This window comes from Anopheles gambiae, chromosome 3 (assembly GCF_943734735.2).
Source record: "Anopheles gambiae chromosome 3, idAnoGambNW_F1_1, whole genome shotgun sequence".
NCBI classification, from domain to species: domain Eukaryota; kingdom Metazoa; phylum Arthropoda; class Insecta; order Diptera; family Culicidae; genus Anopheles; species Anopheles gambiae.
Window position 1 is genome coordinate 24,990,445 of NC_064602.1, and position 21,335 is coordinate 25,011,779.

General features: G+C 42.4%; 2 protein-coding genes across 2 annotated transcripts in view; both read left to right on the forward strand.

Moving 5' to 3' along the window:
• Positions 1-21,335, forward strand: part of LOC1280021 (zinc finger protein ush) — a 135,075-nt gene that overhangs the window by 28,076 nt on the left and 85,664 nt on the right. The window lies entirely within an intron of this gene.
• Positions 17,480-20,196, forward strand: LOC1280020 (general odorant-binding protein 45). Its single transcript, XM_061659260.1, has one exon. It carries the CDS (start codon positions 18,966-18,968, stop codon positions 19,830-19,832), a length of 867 nt encoding a protein of 288 aa, XP_061515244.1. The 5' UTR covers positions 17,480-18,965; the 3' UTR covers positions 19,833-20,196.

A 21,335-nucleotide genomic window follows, 5' to 3' on the forward strand; every position in this document is an offset into this window, starting at 1 on the left:
CGTTGAATCGTGGATTGAATATCCTGAACTTACCAGGGATGACGATACAATCGGAACATATGGTTTACCAATGCCCAAAATACAGATAAAACTAATTTCCTGAAGTTTAGTGATAAAGTTGTATAAAAATTGTTCTTTGGATGTAATAAAGTTCCAAGTGAAAGTGCGAAAAATGGAACACTTCGCCGGTATCATCACCCGCATCACGTACGCCTCAAGCAAGAACCTCCTCTGCTCTCGATGAAACGAGCTTGAAAAATTGAACCTTGGCAACTGATGGTTGCTCGTTCCAATCGAACTATTTGATCAGCTTTAATTCCGAAATAATAAACCATAATTCATAGCAAAATAATATATTTCTTACAAGGTGTTAATATCAACACATTATTACGGTTGGCTGGTCTTGGCGTGATCCCGTCCGACTTTCTGTACCACGGGGAATGTCCAGCACGACGAGATTCTCATTCCTCGGGGGCCGTTCTTCCGTGCGCGGCTCGATGATCGGATCTGCTTGTGCGCGATCCTCATAAACTGCGGCATGTCAGTTCAAAAGGTCAGCGTTGCGGGAATGCTGGCTGTCTTCCAGTGTGTCTGTGTTTTTCTCTCTTCACCACCAACGCCAACGTGAAATCACGCGCTTTTCCCTCGTGGTTGTGTTGGTCGTTCTCATTGCGTTCTCCATCGCTTGACGTGATGGCAATGTAGACGACGCGACTGCGGGTGTGATATTGACCGTATACCGTACAACACGTGTTAAAGTTCAAAGGACGCAGCCAACACAAAACGGCGTAAAACAATGCCGGAATCATACGAGCAGAGAAAGAGCAGTCGATTGCATCCTACACTTCATCTGCTAAAAAGGTGAGAAAATGCAACACAGTGATGGGTGCTGTAGGCAGGGTACGGTGCAAGGGTGCAATTTCGGTGGAAAAGCTAGATGGATCGAGATGAGTTGGGTTGGGAAAGAAAAAACCAACGTTGGAAGAGCGAGTGAAGAAATAATGAAGCATCGTGATCGAATGTGCATCAGAAAGAGAACATCTCCGCACGTCCAATAACAAGAGTAGAAAGGATGGAGCACATGCGACCAAGTGCGCCGGAAGGGAGTCGAGCCGGTGAGCAAAGATCGTGATTTACACCTTAACACTGCATTCTGGGCATTTGTTCTGAAGGGTTCTTGTTCCATACTGCCACGAACATGGAATACTCAATCGAGGCCACCGACTTGAGGCTTCCTAACGAGGTAAAGAGCAACATTGAACCAATCTATGCTGCCAACGATGAGGGTGGATTGATTGAAATCAAAGGAGTTGGACACAAGCGACGAACCCGAACGTTATGTACAAGTCTCTCGAATGGAGATTCAAAATTGGTACAATTATGCTTTCCGAAACATTAAGCATACCAAACAAACATATTACTTGTTTAAAACTGAAAACAAATTGGTGGGTTAAACAACTTACAGTGGTCAGTGGCTGCTGTAATAACTACACCTAAGCGTAAGAATAACCTTCTATCTAAACGTGCTCCAGCGTAGTAAGTAGTCCGTAACGAACCACAAACTTTTTCATGAATAGTCATCACCCACAGCTGGATAAGCGACCTCAGCGAGCACAGTCATTCAACGTCACTGCCCAAATCAAATCATCTGATAGCAATGGGAAATGGCAACTCAAAATGGCTTTTATGGCACCTGCAACATCCTCATCAGCGTCATCGTTGATAATTATTGAGCCACTCGAGCCCGAAACGTCGGAGCAGTAAGCAACACATTTTGTGTGTTTTCTTTTGGCGTTATGTGGAAAGTGGGAACGATCGTTTCGGCGGGAAATTATAACCGCACACAAACGATCATGCCCGCTCTGCGATTGTCTTGCCTTTTTCACCAGTGTGCAGTTGTCGATTGAGATAAGCTTCAGCTCCCAATGCTTGAAGTTAGAGTGTCTGAGTCGTCCATGGTTGTGTGGATGTGCCAGATCTTGGAAAAGAGGTGTGCCGCTTAATGGGATGAATAAATTTGATCGTACGATCGTGAGCACACCAGAACGGCGACATTTACTCCACCAGGCGCAGTCGGCTGAGAGGCTTCATAATTCACACCCCACAGCCCATCACGATAACGCTTGAGAAGCGACGGTTTTGGCCGAAAACGATAAAACAACTAAAAATTATTTCAATGCGACAGTAAGCAAGCAACCCGCAAGCGCGTAAGATCTATTTACGATCTTGCGGTGTTTTGGCTCGCTTCAGGCAATTCACCCCTATTAGATGTTCGATAAACGTTTCCTATCAACGTGTTAGAAGTACGTCAAAAAATTAATTATTAATCACGATCAAATGAGCGGAACGAAGCGCGGGCAATTCAAACAAAACTGCGACGCAAGACAAAACAGACGAGATCCACACGCCTAGCGTGATCGGTACGCCCCAGAAAAGCGCAAGGGAAGAAATCAAGAAAAACTGCTTCAGATCCCCTATAGTCACACGGGCACAAGAAGCGTGTAAATTTATGGTTACAATTTATTAATGAAGATTTAAAAAGCAATAATTTATTTTCCAAATGAAACCACCCAACATTCGAGGCCCTGCGCTACCTCGGGCGGATGGTGCTGTATCAGCAAGTAATTGAAGCGCGAGCGAGGTGGAAGTATTAGGATGAGCTTTTAAGCACCTTCTTTGCCATCGAACCGGAATCCAACCGCAGCTCCAAGGCACGGTTGTCGCTGGTGTCGGTTAAGTGAATGGGCGTTGTGCGAGCGCGCGTCCGTTTGCAAACCGTGGGCCATGGAGTGTGGAGGTTTTTGGATTCGCCGTTTTCCACCTTTTCTTAGCCTGCGGTGACCACGACGCTGGAACGATTGCCGAGGCGTTCGTGCCTGCCTGCCTGGTTGGGATGATTTCTTACCATATTCAACCGAGCCCTGCGTCGTGTCCACCGTCGCTCAGCTTGTGTCTGGCTGGTTTCGTTTCTTTCCGACTCTTTTTGTTTCTTCCACTTATCCCGTGGTTTTGTTTTAGTCGGCAGAATGTTGTTGGTGGCGGTAGGATGAAGATGATCGTTTTTATTCATCGTTTTGCTGCTGTGAAACGATGCGGGTGTGTGAAGGAAGACGAGGAAGGTAGTAAGCCTCGTGCCAGCATGCGAATAAAAGAAACATTTATTCCATCGTTTTACGGTGCCGCATCAACCGCAGCCGCCGTTGCGTTCGTTGACAGTTACAAGTTGTTAACAAATTTGAAACCTATACCCGACGGCTTGAGCCCGACCAGCTGGCAAGTTCATGACGGTTTTCGAAGTGGTTGGGATGGGTTAGGGTAGAAGAATTGCTGCAGTTACCACGGAAGGTAATAAAGAGTTATTCCATTTCAATTAATGGGAAATGAAAGCTATCAACGACTTCATTCATTAATGAGCGACGATTTGCTGGGGAAGTCACTACGCAACGAATGAAGAAAAATGGACCAAGTATTAATTTTGTACAAGTCTGGTTTTTGGTAGAAAAAATGCGAAATTCAAGCATGAATAAGTTTTGGTATCGCTGTCAGTTCTTATTTGTTTGTTGTGGGTGCCAAAAGCCCTGGTCATCCTAGGAAAAGTCGTTGATTGAGGGTGAAAGTATACCCCACGTTTTATTGTTTCAGAGAAGAAGATGCTATTCAATCAAGAGTAACAAAAGATATCGTGCTTCCTGTATTCTGTCAGTATATGAATCTTTATTGCAGCGTGATTGTGTTTTTCATTTTTGTATTTTGCCTTCGTGCTTTTTTGAACGATTGTTTATAATCACTGAAGTGTATGAAAAGAGCACTGAAAGCATCCCAATATCGAACACTTTTAATGTCATAATGATTTAAAAATGCGAAAATATCCGATTCATTCTTTTTAAAACTGCAATTACAATAGTTTAAGTTTGACCAGTTGAAATACCATTTCACAAAACTCAAAATTTGGTGCAATTGCAAGATATTCTGTCGAAACAATGTTATCTGTCACTTTGATGGTTATCGCTAACGAGACCCTCAAACGTTTGTTATTTTGGTTCTGCTTTGCCCTCAAACCGAAACAATGATCCGGACATAGCTCATTCCAATCGAGATGTAGGTTATCCGCCGTCTCCTGGTGACTTTGTTCTGTACAATCTACCAAACGAAATGCAAAATTCGTTCGATTCAACCGACGACGCGATGAAACGGTACGCAAACGCGATAGCGATCGAAAAACAAATTGAATAATGATTGAAATATGTAAGCCCTCCCGTGAGTAAGTGTGTGTGCTTCTTATATTCCAAACACAATGGACATGGGCTTTTTTGAACGCCACTCGAACTCCGAAAGCGAAAACGCAGAGAAAAAGAGCAAACTTATTCAGGTCGGTAATGCTATTGATCCTCAGACAGGCGCGACATACGATCGCCTCACGTGTCGAATGGGTAACCCTTTCGGCTGACCACTTCCCCATTTTTTAATGTTTTTCGCTCTTTTTTAACAAGCGGTGAAGTGGTAGTGCTTTTTTGTGCATTCTTTGTTGTATTATTGGGCGCAGTTTTGGTGCATAATTGGTATGCGAGGAACGTGCGAAGAGCTTCAAAATAGTTTCGAGGAAGGAATTTACAATCGATCGATCGATGACGTGTTCGATTTTGGCATCAGTCAGCTGATGTCAGCGTCGATAGAATGTTGAATAAATTTATGAAGACCTCACAGCGAGTCTACATTTGCAAAACACATTTTATTTGAACACTTGAGTTGAGAATAACCCTTGATGTGAAAGAACACTTGATTTAATATTTGAATATTGACGAAATTTTATTACATATATGTAAAGCATTATTTCCTCACTAATCAAAATACCTCACTTCAACGGTTCATCAAGCACACTAAAAAAGTTAATCGTTGTTGTGCACTTTGCCACATCAAACCACACACCCAACGCACGAATGGCACACGCTTCATTGAGTCGTGCGTAATACGAACCGGTTAACGCCACCGGGAAACGCTTTTCTACACCAATGCACACCGGGCAATCGTCAACACGCAGCGGAATGTGTTGGCATGTTGGTAACGTGATAAATGCAACAGTCCAGCCACCCTTTTCCTGCATGACCGACCTCACCGTACTGTACGCAACCGGATGTCCTGTGCACGAGGGATGGAAAAGGATGAGCAAAGGAATTCAATCGTATCGGGTGCGTGTGAGCCTGAGTGTGCTTATATGCTTACAGGTAATATCGAGCACAATGCAACAAGAGGTAATAATAAACTGTTTTCGATGCATTTGCTCCGTTCGGGCGCCTATCGAAGGCAAACACTTTGATGCATTAAGAGCAATTGGATGCATCGATGAGCTTGTTAAGCTTGAGCGAGCGTTTTTGCCTGCACTGGATAGAATGGAATGCAAAGATATTGACAATGAAATAAAATGAAACAAATCTCAATAAAAGCCGACGGGAAAAAAGACGAAAAAAGCAGTTATTGTAAAATACGCATCCATAAGCAGAAACAAAACGATGATCGGGTGAAAACAAGAAAAATAAACAACGCAACAGAATGGAGAAAAAAGTTCAAATGAAATGAATGAAAGCGAATTAATACTGTCAGCGTATATTTTGATAGGAAAAAGTGTTTCATTGTTTCCAGCGCTAATTGAAAAATCTATAAAAAAAAAAAGAAACAAATGGTCTTTTAATGCTTTTGTTTGAAGAGCAAAGAATCAGAAAGAGTAAATCAAACTCGACCGCGAAAAATAAAAGGTTTTATGATAGATTGAATCAAGATGATTCCATTTTCATTTCAAAATAAAAACCTTCAATGTTTAAGTACATTTTTTCACCTCAATAGGGAAAGTGCCCTGTTAATGGGATCAATAATTGTAATGCTTAATCAAGCTTCATAACACACTTCCAATATGCAATAACTGCATAAAGTAATGCCAATATAATTGAATTTCCATCCTAAAACAGCTCGAACTAATTTCCTGTCCAACTGCTGCAACAAACTGCCTCTTTCTGGCCACAAAACGATCCTGTTTTACTCTACGCTCTGAAGGATAATCTTCAATACCTTATTTAAAAATATTCCATTAAATGGAAGCAGCACAAACACACACATAATGCGACAAGCCTTGCACTTCAGTGAAAAAGCATGTGAATACCAGCGTATGTGACCAAGAAAGCCATCGAGAAACGACCCCATGCAAGTAGAGCCCAGCAGGACGTGTGCCGCAATAAGCTTGTGCTGGTTCCGGCCCAGCTCGATGCCAACACAATAATCGTTTATTTTCGTCCTTCTTTTGGCGAGTATGAGCTCCTACTGGCCACCGGAAATGTAACACACACCAGGTGTCCAGGGGCGGGACATCGATGGAAGGAAAGCCACTCGATATATTTACAGTCGATTGCATAGAAATTGCATTAACATAATAAGCTGCATTCGCTCGCAAATTCCTTTTTCTAGCAATATCCTTTCAAGAATGTTCCCCACAACGGTTGGCTTTCAAACCGTGTTTTCCCGTATTCTACACCGTTGTCCACCGGAAGATACATAAATAGCATCGCTGCCGGTCATAATTCGCGTCCAAACACCGCACAGGAAACGTTATTTGTTTTCCACCTTGTAGCATGTTTTTAATTCCACGCTGGCCACATTTTTCTACAAGGACCAACAAACGTACCGTTGATTTCGATCCAAATGTCGCTAATGTGATGCTTTACAACAATAGAATTAATTTAATTATACTGCCAACGCAAAACCACGACCGTTCACATTTCAAGCGACTATTTGTGGCTTAAGGATGTGTTGTACGCGGTTGAGGATTTTTCAATGAAGATCCGTTTTCAATAACTCGACCCACACCGAGGTAAATCATTGTGGCCATGTCCTTCCGCTGTTTTTGTGCAGTTGTGGCTTTTTTCTTAGAATGTTAATTTAAAACGCGCACCATTCTGCTCCGGAAACAGTCTCTTTCGGTCCTTTGGACAAGAAACAAACGATGTCATTAATGAGAATGGTCGGTTACCGCCAGCTAAAAACAAACATGCGTACATATTTCTCCTGCCACCGGAATGGTTTCCAGCACGATTTGTTTGCAAAATTATCTTCTAAACGATGGCATAAAGACCGGTTCCTTATCGTACAGCAAACTGGAACCGACTCCACGACCTTTGGAAGACATTTGCAAAGCGATGGATTATCTTTCGCCAGAAACGGTTCGCCATCGATGGTCAACGGTCTGTCGCGTCACACCCACGTCGAAGATCAGGCCAAGAAGCGTTGATGAAATCGATGAAAAATCGAATGTCATCCATAGCGAGTGGGGTTTAGTGTCCTTAATGGCTGAGCGACTGCCTTGCTGACACTGCAACCGTTCGATCAATCGTTTTGGGGGACTTGTATGAAGGGGTGCCGTTGACGACGTTGGATTATTCCATGCGATAAATCGATGAAAAGATGATTAATGAGCTGGTGAATAAAAGTGGGGATTAAAAGCATGTAGAATGAGTGTGTTTTTCACTAAGCATTGAGAGACACTCATGAAGCGGGCAAAGTAGGGGACATCGAATTGATTAACTTATTCTTTCAGGTTCATTGTATTTGTTGTTCTTAAGAGCATTAGACCGATAATTAGTTTATGAATTATTCAACAACTTTCAAGCAGAATAACTTACTAGTTGAAGCATGAAGTTGCAGAAGAAAGTACTAGTTGAAGTATTTGCTTTGATTGTTTAAGTGGGCTAAACAGTGTTGGCGAGTAATCTCTGATTATTGATGCCTTTTTATTCGCAAAAACTTTTGCAAACATCGCCTCTCAGTTGGTGGTCAATATCGAACGAGACTGCACTTTGTTGCAACACATAGTAAGATGTTTAAAGTAAGCCGCTGATGGTTAAGCTGATGACAAATGTAACCGGAGATCAGAGCTGTTGATCGAATTCATTTCCCAATATAGGTTATTAAGTGCAAGAAGATTAAACCACCTCCAGAATGGCTCGTGAAAGTCTGAACTGGTAAATGATTGTTAGCAATAAATTATACTTTTTACATCCCCAAGTAAAAATATCTCTTAAATGCGAATCAATCAAATACGAATACAGCCATCCATAACGTACTGAATTTTCATCTGAATGTCTACTCCTCTGCGTTCCCTTTAAGTGTCATTTTTATGAGATATTCGATGAAACGTTGGTCTAATGCAAACACATTCACTTTTTAGTACGAGTTCAACCTTTCGAATTCCGATACGTTTATCTCTTCACTGTGTTCTTTGGAGCACCACTTCCGCTTGACAGCGATGGAACTCAATGTAGACTCTCTTCGTATTCGCTCTTTCGTTAGCTCATAAATAAATCCAAGTCACATAATTCTGTATTCTGAACGGTGTTTCCTAATTTCCTGCCCCTGATAGTCATCCTTAAGTCTCGCAAAACGAGAACCAAACTTACACTGTTATCTGCGTGTCCCATGTGACTTTCAACCCACTCCGTGAAGAAGAATCTTTCCCCAAATCTCGTCCTCATGCGACCTGACAGAAGTGTGGCAAAAATTGTACCTCGAGAAGAGAAGCATAATTTATTATCATCATTTCTATCATCGCCACCGTTGTAATAAGTTTTCCTTGGAGCAATCCCGAGGTATTTGAATGTACGAAAGAGACACTAAAATGAGACAAAAATGTAACTGTATGAGATGACGCCGGTAGCAACTTTGACGATGAAGTACTCACACTCTTTCCAGCCGTTCCGTTGACGAAAGCCGGCAGAACTTACCCAGAGTGTCTCATCAAGTTGAGCTCTGTTCAATCACCCCAGCTGCTCGGTTGAGAAATAGGTAAGAGAGCCTCGGGAGAAGATTTAAATCAGCGAACAGAGCATGAGAAACTACCGAAAGCGGAAGTGAACCGATTTGGAAGGTACAAGGAAAGAATTTGCGATGAAATATCTTCCAAAGGGTTATGAGTCTATTTTCCAAAAAGTGTGGTGGGGTTGAAAGTGTAGTGGGGTTGAATGGAACGCTCGGGCGGGAAAATAACCATAAGCAATCATCATCATTCGAGAGTGTAGAATATTTCTTTAGATATCTTCTTGTAAAGTATACTGGGAGTAAAATTATGATAGAATTAGTTTTCGTTTTTTTTTGCGCAAGGGTGGTCTTTATGATATGAGTTTGTATGAGAGAATAAAAGATCTGGACTGAATTTCCTCACCACCACATGATGATTGACTACTCTTTAACAAACTAGACGAGGTAGTACGAAGTAGACGAGGCATACATGAGTTGGATGGAGTAATTGAAGAAGGGAATAGAAATTATGAACACATAAAGCGAAAAGTGTAAAGTATATCTCTTTTTCATATCGTTTGTAGAAGGAAAGTCAAACATAGTATCCATGTCAGATGTCTCAAAGTTTTCAACCAAACAGTTTCAATGAGGGCAGAATAAACAATTGGCTAACCTTTGCTAAACTTTGCTAAACTTCTATCAATTCAAACATATCATCTTTCTTTTTCTAAAGTCTTTATCACAGACACATTTTTGAAAAGCACAATATCCCATAGTAACGTTATAGTTATCACACAAAACCATACACTCCACTGATTTGATAAATGTTTGCCGAGGAACTACTCTTTGCATTTCATAACAATTTCCCCAAAGACGATTGCGTTATTCTTCCGTGCTCTTGTTGCGAATCTAACTAGTTTCACCGGAAACACTCGTTGTTGCAGTATCAAGATGAAGGTGGCAGCAGCCAAGTGCATAAATTTCACCAGCATAACGCAGTAACTCCCATCCGTCTCGCTCTCTCCTACTCTATTTTCCATCCTTTTGAAATGGTTTAGATGAAGTGTTTCCTAAATGCCGTCAGAATGCTTCCACCTTCTTCAGAACAAACATTCTTCGCGGCATTACTTTCACAACTCAAACGCTCCAAATGTGCGATAACTCATTTGGCGTGGTACGGCGCCTCTAGGAGTGCTATCTGTTGCGCGGTTCCGTTGTCATTTCCTAGATACTTTCCGTGACAACTGGAACCACGAGAGTCCCGCGAGCTAACCCCCAACCGATAGTTGAGTGTATCTCCTCTCCTCGGTTGTACGATGGTTGGTTGGTTGAATGTATTGCATACAGAACCTGCTGGTACCTGCGGGTCATAATCGGAAACTAGATAGACAATATATTTTATTCATCTTTCCAGCAGTACAATCAACCACTCAAATGGAAAGCACGAGGTCTCTACAAGAACCTCTAACCTTGTGGTCGGGTGACAATATTTTTCGCGGTGACTACAAACACACATACATTCACCTCGAAGTGCGTATCGCAAAATGATATGATACCTGTGCACTTCTACCCTCGGGTCTTCAGTCGGAAGGTTCCGGTTCGTTGACGCCCGTACCCTTTGAATTTTGCAATTTTATTGGACTGCAATGGAGAATCGCGATTGTGTCATTTCCATTTCCTAACAACTTCTGATACAAGCCGTTGTTTATCATCGGCGAGCAGAAAAGAGTTCTATTTCCACTTCAAATAACATGAAGACCCTGGTCTTGTTGTCTGTTCCCTGCATTCCTCAAACATGTGTGACCGTGTGTTTTATTCTGGTGTATGATATGATATTTATTTTCTAAAAGCGACCCAACTGGAAATGGAAATGTCGGACCAACAGACGGATTTTAGCGCACGTCTATTTCTTTATCTGTCAACCGTGCTGGAAATTGCAATAAACGTGGTGCTCTCTCCAGCATGACGGCCAAAGCTTCGTGTTCTCTGCGCATACCGTTGGTAATATAAATAGCGCATAAACAATAAACCTTCGCTAGATGGTGGAACCTAAATCGCGTCAGGATCCATCCGAGTGTCTCCGCTGTCTCTTCCGGCGGATGGGATGTACTGGACTTATCCGATTCTTACCGGGTGTCGAGAGCGGGTGGAAAAGTACGAACCAAATCCTTTTCTCCCACATCAAGACATTTTCCCTACGAATCAAGGTCCGCACCCGGTTGAAGCAGATAAAGTTAATCCTCCGGCAGGCATGGACAGTGGAAACCATCATCCTGGTACAATCCTATCCAGGAATGTGCCACGCTCGCTGTTGCAAATGTGTTGATTGTTGTGAGCATGTCAGTCGCAAAAAAACTGAGAAAAGGTTTGAATGGGAATGTGGTGGAGCAAAGGGAAAGCATCCAATTATGATAATAGCATGGAAGGATTGTGGTGGATGGAACGGAGTTGCTTATGGTAATATAAATGTTTGAATTGATCAATTTCAAAATGAAGAGTAAAAAAGATGAGTTATTTTACCTTCTTAGATAAACAATCTGAAAAAAAACTTTTATCTTTTTCTGACAGTAATGTACAGAAAATAATAAAGGATAGAAAATAAATATGTTTAATAACAATTACAATGATATTACTTCAATCACAGTAAGTAAAATCCAACATTCGTTTTAATTCCCATACATGAAGTGAGCAGCAATCTCTTTACTTGGAAACTACTTACTTATTTTCATGAAACCTTCCAAACAACACATCAACATCAACATCAATTATTCACTTGAAAGCCGAAAAGAACGTTAATTATCCAACCGAAAACAAATCAACTCGAGTGACAATAATCAAACCCATAACATACATTACCCCCATAAGGACATTATTAGATGTGGTGATGTTGACATTAGTCCTTTGAGTCCTTGTTCGAAAACGAACGAAGAATCATGAGACAAACGCCCATCTCGAACAACACTGCTCGATTTGTATCAGTCAGCCTCTGCCCAATTTAATCGATTGGAGAAATTAATGGTGTTAATTTGACTGACAGCTGCAGTGGGCTCTTACACCAACACACACACTCACACTCATTATGCTATTTACATTATGAATTAGACTGGTCGTTTGGTGAAATACTGTTGGTAGTGACCCAGAACGACGGTGGCGCAATGTTTAGATTGATGAGGCCCGATTACGGCGACCAAAGGCCGAGGCCGGAGTGTTGACAGTTACAACCACCGAACAGTCCGTGATCAATATCGTCATCATCATCATCATCAACATCGTTACTGAGCGACCGTCACCGTTGTAGTCATCTGGGTGGATTGTTGAACCTCGGGAATTGGTGTTATCGTGGCTAAAGCGAATGTTGAAAAGGGCATAGATTGAGGCTTTTGACATTTAACAACATTAGAAGGATATCGTGGTGGTCTAAGCTCTTGCGAAAGTACAATGATAGTGATACAAAAATGCTTTTCGTAATTGCTTCTATATTAACTGGCATGCTATCTGTTTCAAGTTTTCAAATCTAATCGAATTCCAGCATTTTGACACCTATCTATCGGTTCAAGCAATTTAAATACAATGCTTATTCTCTTTCTCCTTATTTTTTCGACATGATATGATACCAACAATCAAGTTTCAATCTTTTCTTCTTAATTAACGCGTGTTATTCCTACTGCTCTCAACAATAATACTTCGTTTATTTTCAAAACCCAAAAAGACCTCAGCATCACATTTCTCTTTTCCATCTAATTAACGCCCCTTTATTTCGTTCCAAATCAAACAAACCATTTGTCTCCCTTCTGGTACTATTCTCCCAAAGCACCTTGTAACAATCGTAATCAGGTTAATCGAATAAAAACCACACACACACACGCAGTCATTCGTCGGCGGGTAACTTACCATATGATTAAGCTCAACCGCAGTGGCGTAAGTTCACACCATATTGCTTCAGCGTACCTCCTTTCTTCATCACTCACTTCACGTATTCGCCGAAAGGTCAGCTCCGAAACTGATGTGCCCCACCCATTGGATAATAGTTGTTTAGTCAAATAATCCGTTAATGGGGTGTAATTTTCGGGTTTTTCTTTTCCAGAACGTCCAGAACCGAACGACCCGAGGGTAAACACTCCAATCGGTTTGCTTCGGTTGGAGCGAAACCGTAATTATGTTGTTAATTCCGTCCATTCAGCACTTGGTTGGTTCAACATAGGAACGATGGATGGTGTCCCTCACTGTTATGACGTTTGTTTTCACATTCACACCAGCGTCGCCCTGCTGTATAATTTGTCTCATTAATTATGCATCTACTCGTGCCGCATTGCATTATGGGCTTTCCTTATCCGTGGGGCTCGTGTGGTTGGAATGTGTATTTGTTGTACGATCGTTAAGCGAGGTTCGGCTCTTACTCGATCGCTCAGGTCTTTTGTACCTAGAGTCGGAGTATTAGTCCGTACTGTACTTGATTAAGTACCCATTTGTGATTATCGGTAATAAAAGAAAAGAGATTACACTGTAGCACATTCAGGATACAGGTATAAAACGGCTGACGGTGCTAAGCCATCTCTAGAAAATGGGCGATAATGATCATTATTTATTTCTGCAGAACACCATTGGATGGAAGAAAATTTTGATCATAAATCAAAGAAACCCGCATTACTACACATTTCATTACTCAAACCAAAGAACATAATCGTTCAGATCAAGGCATAGAATTAAGTCATATTTCTAGCGTATCATGAATCTCATTCAAAAAATTCTTGTTTGGATGAAAGGTAATTGGAATTACTTTAAGTACTTTGTTTCACATAGCAAACAGTTCAACGAATATCCTTTGTTTGATTATTTCGGTTGACTAAATGACATAGTACCCAATCTACATGATATACAGCCCTTGACTAAATCATAAAGTAATTTAACGTCTTCCGAAAAAGGTCTGCCATGAACCGTTAAAGCCTGTTTCATTGCCTGTTTTTGTCATGTTTCGGGTCATCAGACCAACAAGCCATCACTAGCTCAAGAACGCATGTACTTTCATCAGCTTCGGTGTGTCAATTTACTGCAGTTTTATTGTCCCGTGTGATACCATCGGCAAGATTCGAGGGATGCTTGGTCTTGGTCAAGCGCGCGAATGGCAACCGCACATAAAGATCATCAGAACGATCGACGCATCGTCGCCGAAGAGGATGTTCAACGCGATGTAAGTAGCGTAATGCTTACGATTCACGCCACCAACCGACCGTTGACTGTTAGCAACGTCTGTCGACACAATCCAAAATCGACTAACAACAGTCGGCGAACCTCCTCGACAGCCTCCGACGTGTCCAAGTCTCGCCAAGCTCCATCGTTCGATCACTGCGCCATGATAAACCTAATGGATCGCAACCATACGATCTAAAGTGGTTTTATTTATTTTATTTAGCTTTTTCTTCTCTTGCTAGCACTGGTATTGGAATCTCCCTGACCGGCCAGTTCATCTGTTCCGTTCACTGATAGGAGCGGAACCAGGACCAGGCCAAATCTACAATCTGCACACATCGAAAAATGGCTGGTTTTGGTTGGTTTTTGGTTCGGTTTTTGACCGTCACACAGCTTAGATTGGAGCGTACTGATTGGGGAGACGCTTTTGGACGAGAGCTTATTTCAAGCCCTGACCAGGCTATCAGTCGACTGCTGAACTGCTTTTCTTTCTTTGGCGCTTATCAGATAGCGTTTCCTTCGGTGTGGTTGTGCTAATGCCAGAGGTCCTTGACTTGTGGTGGTGGGGAGATATTATTCCGCGGTGTTGTCCCAGTGGCGGAGACGGCTCGATACAAAGGCTGATGTGTGATAGCTTAACTAAATGGACCACGATGTTGGGCCATCGGGAAACCGAAAACCTTTTACTGTTGCCCGGAGCATTGACGTTGTGATAGGATTAGCTCGAGAGCAGGGTCGTGCTAATTAATAATCCGATTTTAATGAATCATACTCTTTGGTAAGTCGGGACAGAGTGCTAGCGAAACGTCTAATCAGTTGAATGCATTATTGGAAATGAAGTAAACGGATAGTGAACTTTTGCTTTTACGGAAATTGAGGATGACTCTTTGATTTCTTTATCAGAGAACTTACTCAAACTACCTTAAGGAATGCGCAGCATTATTCAGCAATCATGAGAGTTACCACTATTTGTTACACAAAGAAACAGTGGCCATACAATCGTCCAAGACCAGGAACAATTTATCTTCTATTGGCGCCATTAAACGAGCACCGCAGAACTGGAAAACGCTACATTTGTTCGGCATCCACACGACAGACTCTTTTACTTTCTCTGCAGTATGGAAAGCGGGACATGAAGTCACCACGTCCGGGGTACGTTGGCGCGACAATTTGGTATTTTGCGATATATTGTCGCGATCAGCAATCCCTAAGCCGACGAAAAATGGTTTACATTTGGACCATATCATCTCTCCCTCTCTTTACTCGTTGACTTATCTCTTCAACCCTTCCTTTTCTTGTCTGCCTTTCGACCACATCCCACTCTGTCCAGTAGACGGAGCAAAACTAAAGATTTCAACGGCAGCAACACGAAGAGCCTCTGCTGGACCTCTCCTTTCCGTCGTTGGAGTCGGCTGGCGCTTGGCGCTCGGAAAAGAAGAATGATATCAGTTCGCTTATCGGCATCCAGCACTTAAAGCAATAAATTACGGAAATTCTGCTCCGCTCGCTCGATCTGGGCCCGCCAGAACCACCTTCGGGATTTATGAAATCACTCTCGCAGTGCTCCCCAAACTACGCTCACGTACATACGCGCTTACCTTTGCGTTGAAAGCTTATCAGGGATTTATTTTCCTCATCCTCCACGCTTCACCACGCTTCCCCTTTTTCTAGATCGCAAATGGTGATCCGGTGATAGTTTGTTCTGGACGGTGGCGAGAGGGACGAGAGTAGCAACTTGAAGCTAAAGTAAATCCCGCCCTCAATTCTTAAGCAGCCGACAGTTGGGCTCCGTCTCGCCTACCAAGAGTGAGATTAAGCTCGAACTGACGCCAGCTCTTGAAAAAAGTATCTAAAGGTATCAACATTATTTCATTAATCTTAAAATATTTCGGAAAGATAATCTGACACAGAGCTTAGGTTGATAATGTCAATGATTTGGGAAAGAAAATATGTTTAAGGAAAATCCTTAAACAAATTTGAAAATTGTATCGAAGATAATTCCATGTGATGTATTAAAAATTTTGAATGTTAAATCAAGTCTTGTGAAGAACAATGTGACTAAAGAGAAGCAATATTTCCCAACACTGTTGGTTTGAGTTTCTAACTGAAATTTTAAATACGATCTCGAATCCTCAAAATCTCCTTCAGCTGAAAGATTATTAATAATAACTATCCGATATGTTGCTACGTGCAAACACATTTTTTACCAAGAAAGTAAAGATCTGAATGCAGAGCTCCGATTGGTTAAAAGATCAGGAACACCATCGTTACTCCACCGTTTGGTATGTAAACGATCGAACCCAAAAGCTGTTTCGCCCCAATGAAGCTGCGAAGAAGCAAACAAAAGAGCAAAGCAAGTACACGATTGTACGCACCAACAATCAACAAAAGCTTTCGTCTACCTCCCCGACCAAAACCGGATGAAAACAGACTGTCCGACTGAAAGTATGGCGATTGTGAGCGTTGGAGCACAGCACTTCAGAAAGCGAATGAGAAAAAGAGTTTGCTTATTCGACCGCAATGGTTAGCACCGCCCCAATCGCGTGTACAGCGCAACTTTGCACGCGATCAAGGCCTAAACAAACACTTTCAAGCAGTTCAGGTTGTGCGAGAGGTGCAAAGTTGAAGTTGTTGTTGAATATGGCTTGTATCAAGAGTGACGTATTGAATTCCAAATCTTCCCATCAAAGTGCGATTTTATTTTTTGTTTGTTATTTTTGATAACATAAACGTGTCCAAATAAATATAATTATACACATGTTGTTGATTTATCAACCTCATTTTATGCTAAAAAATCCCTATCACATTGTTTCCCATTGTTTAATGCAGCAAAACCAACTTCCCCTTCAACAACACATCAGTTAAACCTTAACAATAGATACACCAAGTACACTTTTTATCTCCACACTACAAACGCTTATGTTACACATTCCTCACGACCGATGGTGATAAATTATCATCCAAGCGCCAACGCGAACGATTACAAACAACAACGAACGTGCACAGACGCCGAAGGAATCTATCCACCTGGCGGACCAGATTTTGATTAGTGTCGTTGAATAGACGTCGTTTTTTTGTGCCTTTTCAATGTATCAGAGAGTATGCGTGGTTTTGGGAGTTCCGTGTAAAGGGTTGCACAGGCTGCCGTTGACAGCGACCGCCGTCAGCACGATATCGATGCTGGAACATAAATCTTATGCTTAGACCACCTTCGCACCACCTTCACTGAGTTTGGTGGCTGATTTACATGCTTGCCGATATCACAGTACAGCCAGCAGTGGCGCAACATTCCTGGTACGATTGACAGTGCAAAAAATTGGGGTCTGCTCGTTGGTGGAAAGTTTTGGACCAATCGATTGAGTTTGTGACATTTTACCGCTTTTCCATAATCGAACGATGGTTTATCGGGTGTGAGCGCGTGAAAATGGGAAGCAAAACGAGCGAAAAGAAAAGAATTACCCGTGGAAGGGATTGTTGGGTGTTGGTCGGTCGCTTATCTCTACCAACCACTACCAGTGCTGCTCGTGGAGTGGAATGCTTTGAGTTACAACACTGACAATTCTTGGCCGTCGTCTCAAGCAAGGTATTTGAAAGTGTCACCAGAAAACAAACAATCCTTCCATCATTTCTGCTGAAGGTAACTTTTGTTTGCTGCGGAGAGCAATAAATTGCGACCAACTGATGGCCATCTCAAGCAGGGGTCAGGGAGCAATGATGGACAGCAAAAATAATTGCATTTAGAAGAGTTTCTGTAGCAAGTGGGCTGTAGAAAAGACTTCATACATGAGAAAAACTCTAAATCTAAAAACTATTGTTGATGAGTTTTAATGTTCTGATGCAATTGTGAAACTGAAGCTAACGCATTCACATAAATGATTTTGTCGTTATCAATTCTTATCTCCATCGAAACACTAACACCGGTTAATCCTGCTGGAATTCAAAATAAACCATTCGTTGCCATTGAGCAAAGGCGTTGATGAGGAAAATTCCATATCAATTGCAAATTAATTACAACCCAACGGATGCAACAGTATAAAAGCAGACAAAAAAAGGCATTCCAAAAGCCTTGGCACCACGGTAGTGTCCCCATATTTGGACAAAAGAGTTGAAGCATTACGCATATTGGCAAAGAAACATATGCGGTGGTTAAAATGGCTGTTTTGGAGGCGGTTGATTTCAATTTATCGCAACTCCGGTGCCCACAAGCATTGTATCATGGTTCAGTACGCTCAACCGCCCGTGAACCGCGAGTGAGTGTCTGTAGGCCGTAGCTGATACCAACAGGTTCTAGGGAAACATTTTTTTCCTGGTTCGACTGAGGCTTATTACAAACCTGTTGCAAATGAAACGTAAAATAACCAGACCCTCTGGCTTAACTTGGGTGGTGAAGGTAAACGGGACGAAATGTGAGCGATAAGCCTGATGTATTGTAGACTGCGGCTTTTATTACTTGAAAATTATGAGTCACCACATGAGTCATAAATGACAAGAATGATGTTGAATGGAATGTTGACGTTTATGTGTGGCTTAAATATTATTTAGCTTGGGACATCAAATCATAGTTTTGGTGAATTAACTCAAAGGATTTGGTGAGCTCCGTGTGAAAAAACATAATGGTCTAAATGATATTTAAACTACCAAGTAAAACAGCTATCTTTAAAAAACCAAAACAACCAAACTTGGCGTTTCTTTGTTCAGCTTATCCCAAGAGCTTCGCCCAGCATGTAACATTCTTGTCGCTTTGTATTTTACTTCCGTGACTGTTTCCTCACCCCAATTATCATGCGCAAAAACACTTCCTTCAATACGGTTGTTATTTCCGGGGATATTCATTTCTGTGATGATAGATACATTAACACACCGTTCCCATGGTGCTTAGATAAATCCGTTATGTTTATGCCAGAAATCACGTGCATAGGTCAACAACATCTACAGCAAGTGCTTTAAGTTCACCTATAAAACTAAAACCTTTTAACCCTAGCCGGTCGTAGTTATTGTCCACCATGTTCACCACTCGGTTGTTGGTCGGAGCTCTCGTGTCACTTGGCCTAACGGCTTGTTCCTTTGCCTTTACCGAACATGGTGCGATCGTTCAGAGCATTGTGCAAGCACAGCACGAGTGTGTAACCTACCTGAACCTCCCAAAGCATCGCTTATATCAGTACCTCATGTACAACTATTCGAACGATGCCAAAACCAAGCAAATGCTTCGCTGCGTCGGATTGATTCTGCAATGGTGGAAGTCGGACGGAACGCTAAACGAGCACGTGTTAGCACAGTACTTCATGCCGGACACCAGTGACTCAGACTACTATAATCGAACGTACCGTTGCATTGAGCGCAAAGCACCGGTAGAAGACGACCTGTGCAGCAGAGCGTTCGAGACGTTCCAGTGTTACCTGCAGCAGTACGGCGAACTGCTCAACTGTCCCAAGGTGGTACCGCTCAGCGACGAGCGACTCACCGAAACCATGCACTTCTGTCTCGATGTGCTGGACATTCCGTTCTCGGACTTTGAGCAGTGGACTTCATCCAGCGAGCTGTTCCTGCACACCGAACCAGCTCGTTGCCTGTTACGATGCTTCACCATCCGGGCAGGACTTTATTCGGACCAGCACGGACCATTTGCGGATCGGTTTAAGCTACAGTTCGGTGCACCCAAACCGGACGTATTCGACAACGAGCTCGAGGGAGACTACTGTGTCGCACGATTGCGCCGGGAAGGACATGACGCATGCTCGCTGGCGGCTCGATCTCTTTACGAGTGTTACTACTTTACCGACACCCTGCTGCCTACTTTCGAGCGAATATTGCCCCTACTACGACTCGTGCTACACCAACCAGAAGTGGAGACAGCTGAAATGGAGTAAAATCATTGCTAAGCTAACAACATATAAAACAGTGAAAAGCGTTGCCTGTAAACGTCGCGCAGTGTAAACGTAGTAAATAAATTTTTTAAAACGAAAAAATAATTTTCTCTGTCGCAAACATATCACTATAAAACCTTGGTCCGTGAGATACTGCCAGCGGCATCCATGGTATAAAACGGATATGATGATAGATTTCGCTATTTCAACTCGCCAGGGCGAAGGAATGTTGGCGATGGGGAAATTTATTGCCGATTTCCGACTAGTCTTGGGAGGAATATTGCCCAAGAGAAGGGATCATCTTTGATAGCGACGTTCTTTTTAGTAACCGACCATCCCTTCGAGTCTGCGCGACTATGTGACCGTGCATAAATTTCGCAACAAGATCCAAACGACCCACGGTCATATTGCCATTTAATGTTTCTTTTCGATATTTATCCTATTTTCTATTTCCTTTTCTTTCTTTTTTCTTTGCAGGTAAGTTTCGCGCGAAAGACAAAGAGGGAAAGATGGCAAACCCTTTTAGTGCAGTTGTTCCATCTTTCTGATCGATTGTTTCGTTAACGTAAGTGAAAAAAATGTTTTATTTATAGCTCGAACTGAAGCGTTAGTTCAGCGCGTTAAACAAATTTTGGTCTCTACTGAGCTAGCATCGGAAATCATGCAAAAGATCATCAAATGGGTGTAGTATCCTTTCTTCCCTTTTTTCCCATAAAACCACACTTTCATCGGGTACTTCAAAAACCCGATTACATTGCCAAAACCCCTTCGTTACATCCACATTTATCGTTCAAACAGGGCAGTTTGAAAATAATTCGCCCGCCAACGGTTTCCCGATAATGGAGTGTCAAAATTCGAACCTATCGAACGTCTTCATCATTATGCAAACAACCGATCCGACCGTGTTTTTACTCTCCTTTAAGCAAGGAAGCAGCGGGAAAGCACTCGATCGTTGAACGATCCCATCCGGAAATGGAAAAGCTGTCGCCTGGTGCACATCCAAAGTCATGCATTTTCCATTCCCGCTCCACTTGCTTCCCGATTTCTTCTTCTGGCGTTGGATACACACACACACACGAAAAAACCTTTCCGAATATTATTACGACAACGGAAATAAAATGTCGTCGTTTATCGTGTGCTCCCTCCCTCCCTGGAGCCGGTGAAAGTGGGACGCTGGAACCAAGCGAGAAACGATATGTCGGATTAGGTGTCCTTCTTTACGCTTACTGTTCTGGTAGCAATGCAGTAGCTGGGAGGAAGGAAGGTGCTGTTTAGAAACTCTATTTCTACCACAGCGAGCATGCAACGAAATCAGCATCCCCAAAAGGCTTCAAAAGTATCGTCATTCCCCAACAAAGACACAGCATGAACACCACTTCCTACTCACAGTGGGACAATCCTTCTATTTCGACCAAACTAAAAAGGGAGATGGCACACCAACTGTACGACACAGTGACGTTCGGGAGTGTCCTTTTATCTCGTTCGCAGTCGAACAAATCTTCTGCG

Coding starts and splice junctions, on each gene's coding strand:
- LOC1280020 (XM_061659260.1), top strand. CDS start 18,966: ATGTTCACCACTCGGTTGTTGGTCGGAGCTCTCGTGTCACTTGGCCTA.